Source organism: Leptonychotes weddellii, chromosome 16 (genome assembly GCF_054177405.1).
Source record: "Leptonychotes weddellii isolate Sample4059 chromosome 16, ASM5417740v2, whole genome shotgun sequence".
Taxonomy (NCBI): domain Eukaryota; kingdom Metazoa; phylum Chordata; class Mammalia; order Carnivora; family Phocidae; genus Leptonychotes; species Leptonychotes weddellii.
The window spans coordinates 37,301,242-37,310,973 of NC_138384.1; the positions used below are offsets into that span (position 1 = coordinate 37,301,242).

General features: G+C 60.2%; 1 protein-coding gene across 3 annotated transcripts; it reads left to right on the forward strand.

Moving 5' to 3' along the window:
- The first annotated feature begins 797 nt into the window (after positions 1-797).
- On the forward strand, positions 798-9,454 carry SCN1B (sodium voltage-gated channel beta subunit 1). 3 transcript variants are annotated; one of them, XM_081806718.1, is made up of 6 exons: positions 798-1,154; positions 2,840-3,006; positions 3,768-4,008; positions 8,210-8,351; positions 8,651-8,727; positions 8,811-9,454. In XM_081806718.1, the coding sequence occupies exons 1-5, from the start codon at positions 1,115-1,117 to the stop codon at positions 8,715-8,717; spliced, it is 657 nt and encodes a 218-aa protein (XP_081662844.1). In that variant the 5' UTR covers positions 798-1,114; the 3' UTR covers positions 8,718-8,727; positions 8,811-9,454. The 3 variants fall into 3 exon arrangements, with proteins under 3 accessions (XP_081662844.1, XP_081662845.1, XP_081662846.1); XM_081806719.1 differs by having other exon boundaries at positions 799-1,154; positions 8,651-8,722; XM_081806720.1 differs by lacking the exon at positions 798-1,154 and adding an exon at positions 1,536-2,012.
- The last annotated feature ends 278 nt before the right edge of the window (positions 9,455-9,732 follow it).

Here is a 9,732-nt window from a genome sequence, read left to right on the forward strand (position 1 = left end):
ACGACCTGATGAAGGTGACATTGGAGCCAAGAGCTGCAGGAGAAGTGAGCCTTTTGGTCACCAGGGGGAAGAGTGGTCCAGGCAGAGGGAAGAGCAAAGAAGGCAAAGGCCCTGAGGCAGGAATAAGTTTGATGCCCTGGGAACGGCAGCAGGGGCCTGAACAGTGGTGGTGGTTGGGGGGGGTGGTAACATCAGAGACCGAGGACCCTCCTCCTGAAACATGGTACCCCCCCCACCCCCAGAGCAGCGTCTCTGGTTTAGATCCAGCACCCCCCACCTGCTTGGGTGGAGTCCCAAGTATTCTAGGTGGCCCTAGCCTGACCCCCCCCCATGGCCACTTGGGTTCCAGCACAGTGACCTCCAGGCCCCGATGTCAGGGATCTGAAGGGGAGGTCACTCGGAGGTCCCAGCCTCCATCCCATGAGGATGACCTCCATAAACTGGAGTCGGAAACCCTGCCCCCCAAACGCCCTCTAAGCCCTCCCGTGACTCTGGGGGTGACCTTTCCCGGACTCCGGTGCCGGGGGTCCCCAGAGTCGGGAGGGGTCGGGAACACCCAGGCCGTCCGCCCACGCCCAGAAGCCGCGGTCCCTGCGCCACCCGGAGAGGCCGGTGCAGCGGGCGCCTCCCGGGCCGCTGCGGCAAAGGCTGGGCGGCCGCGCCCTCCCCCCGCGGTGATTCATCCCGCCCCCTCCCGCTCCCTCCTCCCTCCCCGGGCCGCCGCCGCCGCCGCCGCCGCCGCCGCCGCCGCCGCTGCAGTGCGCAGGAGACCGCGGCCCGCGCCCCAGCGCGCCCGAGCCGGAGCGGGGCCGGGGTCGGTGCACCTGGCGAATGTGCCCGGCTGCGCGCGCCAGCGCAACAGCCCGAGCAGCGGCCGCCGCCCGCGCGGCGGGGATGCCCGGACGCCGGGCCCCGGGGCTGGGCCCCCGGCGGTAACCGGAGCGGGGGGGCCGCGCCCCCCCTCCGCCCCCCCTCCTCGCCGGTCCCAGAGCCGCAGCTGCTGCGCCCGCGCGCTCCCGGGGACATTCTAACCGCCGCCCGGGCCCGCTGCCTCTTTTGCCCCGCTATTAATACCGGCGGCCCGGGAGGGGGGCGCAGCGCGCGCAGCGCAGCCATGGGGACACTGCTGGCCTTGGTGGTCGGCGCGGCCCTGGGTGAGTGCGCGGGGGCGGGGGGGGTGGCGCCGCGGAGGGGGGGCACGGCCCGGGCAGCGGCCCGGCGGCGGGGTGCGCGCGCGCGGGACCCGGGACGGCGGGGCGACGGCCGCCCCCGGCCCACTCCCCGGCCCGGCTAAGTCCGCTTGCGAAGTTGTGAGCGCCGGGAGCCGGGCGGGGGAGGGCGGTGGGAGGTGCGGGTGGGCGAGCGCGGGCGGGGGCCGGGCTGGCACAGCTCGGCGGCTGCGGGCGCCCAGCCGGGGGCGAGGAAACGCGGAGTCAGCTGCTCCCGGAGCCCCGCAGGCTGCAATGTGACACCCACAGCCGCGGGGGGCGGGGGGGGGTGGAGGGAAGGCGGCGCCCGGAGACTGGGACAGGGGAGACCGAGAGACAGGGAGAGATGGGGACGCAAGGGAAGGCGCGAGAGGCGCGGCGACTCGGAGTACTCCGGAGTGCTCCGCGGAGACTGGGGATCGGGAGTAACCGGGAGGAAGGAGACGGAGAGGGTTGTAGAGGATGCCAGAGAGAGGCCGAGAAGCGAGTTAGAAATCGGAGCGCTGGAGAGACAAACTTGAGAGAGGCAGGAGAGATGGTAGACACTGGGAGAGGTGGAGTTTAAAAGGGACAGGGAAAGGGGGAGAGAGGCCATCTGAGCCTGGAAAGAGGACACAAAGTGGTGGACCCTTCAGAGAGACTCCCTAAGATATAAAGTAGGGGAGACAGTCACAGAGGTGCTCAAGGAGTTAGAAAGAGAGAGCAGCGGAGGAGGACACGGAGTTCCCAAGATTCAGAGAGGGAGAGACTCAGGGACAAGGAAACAGCCCCAGAGCTGGAGCCGGAGAGGCGCAGCATTAGCTGGTGAGCGCTGGGCCTTGGGAAGGGGGTGGCAGGTAAGAATATGGAGGAGGCGCTCAAGGGGACTGGAATCCAGCGGGGGTGCAAAGTCCCTGAGGCTGCAAAGAGCTCAGTGAGTTTCAAGAAGCTGGTAAGAGCTGGGAGACGGGTCTGGAGCTGAGGAGCCTGGGGACAGAGGGGACAGGGGCCAGAGAAGCTGGGTAGAGGGTGGGTGACCAGAGAGCTGGGCTGGAGTGTGGGGCTGCCCTGGTTCCAGCGCCCACCCGCCCCTCTGAGGTCTTGCCTTCTCCCAACCCATTCTCTGGGGCTGGCTGGTTTTGCAGAGCAGTCGCGGGGGGAAATGACTCCGCCACATTGAAGTTCTAACACATCTGGAATTCGAGTCCCAGCACCTAAATGCTGCAGTACCATGGGCAAGGGGACTGCTTAAGAAGGGGTACATGGGTATCTACTTGGGTACAGAGCAAAGACTCTGAGTGACTGCCCACAGTGACAGCCCGATGTTGTTTGGGGGGGAGGGGCTTCCTGAGTGGCAGGCCCCCTGCTGGGGCCTTACCTCACTTGTGGAATCTGCCCAGCAACCCCTCGAAGCAGAGATGACCATTTCCCTCACCTCACAGAGGGAAACTGAGGCCAGAGGTGAGGAGGGACTTGCCAAGGGCACACAGCAAGTGGCAGGGGCAGGCTGAACGTCTGGTTCTGTCCGTTCGTAACCATTGTCGAGGGGAAACAGATGGTTTCTGAGAGGCCCGAGAGCCAACGGCCAGGAAGCCTGGCATTGCCCGGGGTGCTGGGCGCCCCTGCTCCACCTGAGCCTGCTGTCCCTGCAGTGTCCTCAGCCTGCGGGGGCTGCGTGGAGGTGGACTCAGAGACCGAAGCCGTATTCGGGATGACCTTCAAAATTCTGTGCATCTCCTGCAAGCGCCGCAGCGAGACCACCGCCGAGACCTTCACAGAGTGGACCTTCCGCCAGAAGGGGACGGAGGAGTTTGTCAAGGTGGGGGGGGGGGCGCCCGGCACAGGTGCGGGGCCGCGGGCTCCTGTGTGGGACGCCGTGGCAGGCAGCCCGCGGGAGGGGTTGTCCCTTTGTTTCCGATAATGTGCTATTCGTGATGACCTGGATTCAGATTCCAGTTCCACCCCTGACCAGCTGGTGACCTTGGGCAAGGCACTGGGCCTCTCTGAGCCTCAGTTTGCTCCTCTCTAAAGATGGGGTGGCGGCAGTCTCTAGCTCGTAGGCTTGGGTGAGGGGTGATCCAGCAGTTGCCCCTAGCACGCGGTTGGCACAAAGATTTAGTAGCAGCAAGGATGTCTGAGGTAGTCATCATGGAAGAAAAGCAGCACTTTCCTGCCCTCCTGTACGTTATATGTATTTTGAACTACACATGAGGGGGCACCATAAACTTGTAGGGCCTCCCGGAGCATTGGGGTCTGCCGTGGCTGAGACTGGACTCCTCTGTCCCTGGCTGAGGAGCGTGCCTGGTGAGAATGAAAGCCAGGAAGGCTGAATGGGGGCTCGGGGTGCAGGGTGGAGGGGTGCCTGAGGAATATGTGTGTGAGCGTGCGTGTGTGCATGGGCCAGGGGCGTAGTCAGGGCTGGGGGCCCTTGCCCCCCGTGCCCTCCCTGCCTGAGGTCATGGTGCCCACGTGTGTCTGCTGTCTCTCTGAGTGTCAGGGCAAGGGACAGAATAGTCTGGACGAGGGTGGGGGGGTGGGGGGGAACAGGCACAGGCGGTGACCTGCCCGGCTGCCCCCCAGATCCTGCGCTATGAGAACGAGGTGCTGCAGCTGGAGGAAGATGAGCGTTTCGAGGGTCGTGTGGTGTGGAACGGCAGCCGGGGCACCAAGGACCTGCAGGACCTGTCTATCTTCATCACCAACGTCACCTACAACCACTCCGGCGACTATGAGTGCCACGTCTACCGCCTGCTCTTCTTTGAGAACTATGAGCACAACACCAGCGTCGTCAAAAAGATCCACCTTGAGGTGGTGGACAAAGGTGAGTCTGGCCCTGCCTGCCCGCTCACCCCTGTTGCCCACCGGTAGCCAGATGGTGGGACAGATGGCAGGTAGGGGACAGGCTGGCTCCTCGCCTGGGCCAGGCAAACGCCCACGGCAGCAGGGGGAGCCGCACCTCCTTCTCCAGCCCCAGCTCTGGGTTTCCTTTCCTTTCAACCTGCGGCGAGGCCCCAGCAGACCTCTCCCCTGAAAGTTCTGGGTGCAGAATTCTGCCACGTGTGCTGTGGGACGTCCTGCAGGGGCCTTCCTGTCTCTGAGGACGGGCTGTGCCGTGGGAAACAGGATGATAATGGTATCCACCTCTCAGGGCTGTGTGAGGACCCAGCGGCGGGCTGGGTGTCGGCTGCCCACGTAGTGGGGATGACAGTGGAGGTGCCGACTGTCCGGTGGTCTCAGCCCCTCCTCCCTTGGTCACCCCGGCGGAAGACACAAGAGTGCGTCCCCTAGAGCAGAGCTCCTCAAATTGCACTGTGCTCGTGAGCATCCTGGGAGTCTTGCTAAGGTGCAGACCCTGACTCAGCAGACCCGGGGTGGGGCCCCGGCCGCATTTCTAACAGGCTCTCAGCGAAGCCAATGCTGCCGGTGTGGGGCCTCACGGAACAGCAAGCATCTAAGGCGTTTGGGGACATGTCATCATTTTGGCTCCAGCTGCCTTGGATCCCTTCTCTGAAACATCTTCCGATGGGTGTAAACTGGAATTTTCCAGGGCCCGAGGGCCCATTGGCTTAGAGTCAGGACACCATCCCAGAACCTGAGCCACCAAAGAGCCATGGCAAATACGGCCCATGGGGCTCACAGCGCACGCGCATTATCAAGCACCGTGCATTGTCCTTCCTTTCCCCAAGAGGGGTGCAGACCCTCATTGAACCTCCCCACCCACCCTCCTGGCTAGGGGCCGCTACTGGCCCCACTTTACAGGTGGGGAAACCCAGGCTCAGGGAGGTAAGATCACGTGGCCGAGATCGCAGAGCTGGGACCTAGATTTGAACCCAGCCAAGCACGTGTGACTGCCGTTTCTGTTCTTGGTGTGATTCACTACACTCTGCCGTCAGCCAGAGCCTGTGGGTTTCTTTTGATAATTAGCATTTTTACGTTTGTTATCAAAGTGAACCAGCAGGATTCAGTGCAGGAGACATGTGTGAGCTCCTCTTTGGCGTAGGTCACGATGCTGGGTGGGCGGCCACCCACGGATGTAGAAGACGGAGCCCCGCCCCCTGGGAGTGGCTGTAACAAGAAACGCCCCCAAATACCGAGGTTTCACAAAATCTGTGTCAATCCTGTCTCCCGACTTAGTTCCGAGGCGAGGGGGTCAGGAGAGCTGGGAGGTTCCCAGGTTCCCTCCGTCCCGTGGCTCTTGTGGTTTGGCCCTTGCTCGGAATGCTGTCCTCATCTGCGGGACGGAGGCTGGGGCGCGAGCACGATCTACCATATTCTACTACCTCCCAGAGCCTGTGTTCTTCACATTTACCAAAGGCAGGCACAGCTCTTTATTTTGTCTTCCCAGAGTCTACGGGAGTATCCAACATACTCTAGTGGGTTTTTTTTTTTTTTTAATCACCATAGTACGGTATTTTATATTACTATATACTATACTATTTAACATTACCAAAAATACAACAGTATTTTTATCGTAGTCCATCATACTAGAGTATTTGTAACACTACCCACCATGCTATAGTATTTTAGATTAATCATATTGTAGTTTTTTAAAGTTTTACTTGTTCAACTGTATTCATCATCAGCCAGCATACTGTAGTATTTTTAACATAACTCATCACACCACAGTATTTCTCTGATTACCCGTGGTTATTACTGTACTGTTCGCATTGCCGGCCATACCGTATTCTTTTTTTTTTTTTTTTTTTTTATAATCCACTATCTTACTGCATTCTCAGCATTACCCATCAGCCTAGAATGCCTCCTGGTAATACCCCAAGGAATGAATGGAGTCATTTCCAAAGGAGGGCCAGTGGGTGTTGGTGGTGAGAACTTTCCTGAGATAGCAGAGCTGTGGAAGATGGTAGAAGCACCTGGGGGTCCCCCAGCACGAGTGGGGAGCCGGCAAATGAGGACAAGAGGGCTACTTCTATCTCGGCTATGGCCGGTATGGGTGGAGAACGTCTTAAGGGGAAGCAGCATCTGAGGCTAGTGAGAAATCCAGTCTGCAGGGGGGCAGGCTGGAGCTTCAGATCTGGGGGGCTGCCAGCTTTTAGAAGATTTGGGGGCTTTTGAAGAAATCAAAGTTCTCCCCAGAGAAGGGGCCTGTTACCCTCTGCATGACCCCTCTGCCTCAGTTCCTCGTCTGTGAAGTAGGGGAATGACAGTCCTACCTCCTGAGATGTCTGTGTGGCTTAGTGGAGACTGCATTTGACATACAGCGCCCTTTACCAAGTGTTTCTTCGGCTGCGGTAGTTTCCAGAGCAGGGAAGAGCTCAGAGCCTGCCATCAGTTACACTTGGGGTTGAATCCTGGCTCTGAGTCCAATCCTGGCTGTGCATCCTTGTCCAGCGCTGTCCCCTTTCTGAGCCTCAGTGTCTTTCTCTGGAAAATGGGCTACAGAGCCGTGCCGGTCGATCACCGTCCTCATCTGACTGGGAGAGCAGGAGATACCAGATTACCTCAGTCCATCTGAGCCCCGAGTCCCAGGAGCAGGGAGGAGAATTCTGAAGATGTGCGCTTTTTCCAACATATATCCACCTCAGTGTGCTTCCTGAGGTCAGCTGACGTGGGAAGCCAGCACTCTCTCTATCCTTGGGGTGTTTCAGGGACTCAGGGAGACGCTCACATAAAGAACTTGGCACAGAGCCTGGCTGAAAGCAGGCATTCACCGTATGAGACGCCTTCCTATCTTTCGAATGAACGAATGACGCGTGGAGCCCTCTCCCCAGCTCCTCTTGGCCCAGAAGCAGGGGAGAAACATCCAGCCCTGCCGCCCTCCCTCACTCTGGCCCAGAAAGCGTCAGTGCCATCTGCACAGGGCGGAGCAGCAGAGAGTACCCACTGACGGGAGGAAAGACCATGTGAGGACAGTGGGGGAAATGAGGTCCTGGCCACCAGGAAGGAGACGCCCGGGCGTATGGGGCGGACACCTGTGAAATCCGGCCGAGGACGTCACAGCGGCCTTCGCCTCTGGTTCCCTGGCTGAGCACATCCCCTCCACAGTTTAAATTTAGGCTCAGTGAAAGGAAGCTGGCAATGGCAAGGGCCAGTGCCGCGGAAAGGACAGAAGGCTTCCGGAAAATGTCAGTGAAGAGCCAATATACTGAGGCGGTGCCCACTGCGAGCCCGTCCACGTCTGTTACGGGTATTAACTTGCTTTCTCTTCCCAGCAACCCTGTGAGAAGGCATGAGGATTATCGCCGCCGGTTTACAGAGGACGAGTTGAGGCTTGGAGAGGTGGAGTCGTTTGCCTAAAGTCACACAGCTAATAAGAGGCAGAGTCAGGATTTGAATCCGGTTCCCAGAGCCCCTGCTCTGAACTACTATGCTCTACTGCTCCAACAATAACAGTAATAGTAGAATTAATAATAGTAAACAGGTGTTGAGGGCTACCTATATGTCAAGCCCTATCCTAAGGATTTTTGAAGCATATTTCATTTGTACAACACTCCCAAGAAGGAGATATTGTGATTATCAGCTTTTCACAGATGGAGAAGCTCAAACCCAGAGAGGGTGAGCCACTTGCCCAAGGTTACACAGGTGGCAAGTGGCAGAGTCGGGATCTGAACCCGAGCCTTCTGGTTGCAGAGCTGCAACTCTCGGGCATCTGCAGCCTCCTGAATGACACAGATGCCCCCTCCGGCCACCCAAGGGGGCAGGTTGAGGGGGATCCCAAAGCCCATTGGACGCTGGTTATTAAGAATCACAGTGACGGGGCGCCTGGCTGGCTCAGTCGGTCAAGCGTCCCACTCTTGATCTCAGCTCAGGTCTTGATCGCAGGGTCGTGAGTTCAAGCCCCGCGCTGGGCTCCATGCTGCGTGGGGAGCCTACTTTAAAAGAAACAAACAAGATCACAGTAACAACGATGACGCTAGGGAAACAGCATAGTCCCCTTTGCAGCCCAGGCCCAGGGAGCCCAGGGAACCCAGGTCACTTGGCCAAGCTCATAGCGCCAGCTGGGAGCACCTCATGCCTCCCGAGCCTGGCCTTGACTGCCACCTGACCCTGCCTGGCCCTTGCAGCCAACAGAGACATGGCGTCCATCGTGTCGGAGATCATGATGTATGTGCTCATCGTGGTGTTGACCATATGGCTCGTGGCAGAGATGGTTTACTGCTACAAGAAGGTCGCCGCGGCCACGGAGGCCGCTGCACAAGAGAATGCGTGAGTGGCACTGGTGGGGAGGGGGTCAGGCGACCCAGACACGCGGGCTTCCCAGAGGGGTACATCTGTTGTCACGGATGGGTAGGGTCAGGACCCAGAGTCTGACCCCCCGAGGTCCCCTCCTCCCTCGGACTCAGGACTCCAGGCCCCATCCCTAGATGTCCAGCCTGCAGTCCCCACCTCTCTCTAACTCCGGAACCCCGTGCACCTGGGGCAGAGACCCCAACCCTCCTCGGTTTCCCGGGGGTGGGCCAAACTGATGAGGGGGGTAACTCTACACTTGGCCTTTGCCCCCCCAGCTCGGAATACCTGGCCATCACCTCAGAAAGCAAAGAGAACTGTACGGGTGTCCAGGTGGCCGAATAGCCCCGGTAAGGTAGGTGGGTGGGCAGGGGCTGGAGGGCCTGGGAGGGTGTCAGCCCACTAGGTCCCTGATACCTGTCTCTCCCTCACCTTTAGGCCCTGGGCTCCACCTCAAGGAAGAGCCAGCCTAATGGGGAACATCTGGGCACAGCCTGCCCCCAGGGCGGGTTGGCCATCCCTGGGCCTCCATGAGCCTCAGAGTCCTGCCAACGGAGCTGCCAGGGTGGGAGGGGGCAGGGGGCTTGGCTCACGCCCCCAATCCAGCCCACTTCCTCCTGCCCCATCGCCCACCCACGCCATGCATGATGGGTAAAGCAATACTGCCGCTGGCCCCACCCCTGCTTCTGCTGCCTGTTTAGGAGGGGGGGCGGTGAGGTGGGGGCAGCGGCTCCGCACCCCTCCTTCTTGCTGATTTGCACACATCGGCCGCTTCAGATGCACACTACTGGGGCCCAGCCCCTCCCTGCCCCCCCTCCTCCACCCAGTGGGGGGGTTCGTGATGGGCCGGCACAGGCTGGGGCAGGGGGTGCTGGACCCACTCCGACCCGACCCCCAGCGACATTTCCCCTCCTTCCTCTGGCTGGACCTGGGGTCCCCTCTCCCTGTGATGCACTCTTGCCCCAGCCCAATCCTGCCCTTTCTCACCAGCCTTGGACTGTGGCCACTTAGAAAGGCCCATTCAGCCTCTTCTCTCTTCACACGAGTAGTTTTGTTCAGGAAATAAAGATTCTTGGACTTGATTCATAGTCTCTCTCGTGAGCCCCGTCGCCCTCTACACCCCCGCCCAAATCCAAAAGCCTCCGTTTTCCCGGGGACCCGCCCTCTGTGCACATTCAGGCAAAAGGAGGGGGAAGGTGCAGCCACTTAATTAGTGGGGACCGGGAGGGTCGCTAGCTCAGCGGGGACCATGAGTGGGATGGGAGGCTGGGAGGGGGCCAGAGAGGAGTCACGGGGGCAGCAGGGAAGGGAAGGTGCCACGGAGGGAGGGGAGGCGGCAGGTGTTTTGGTGGTTTGCTGT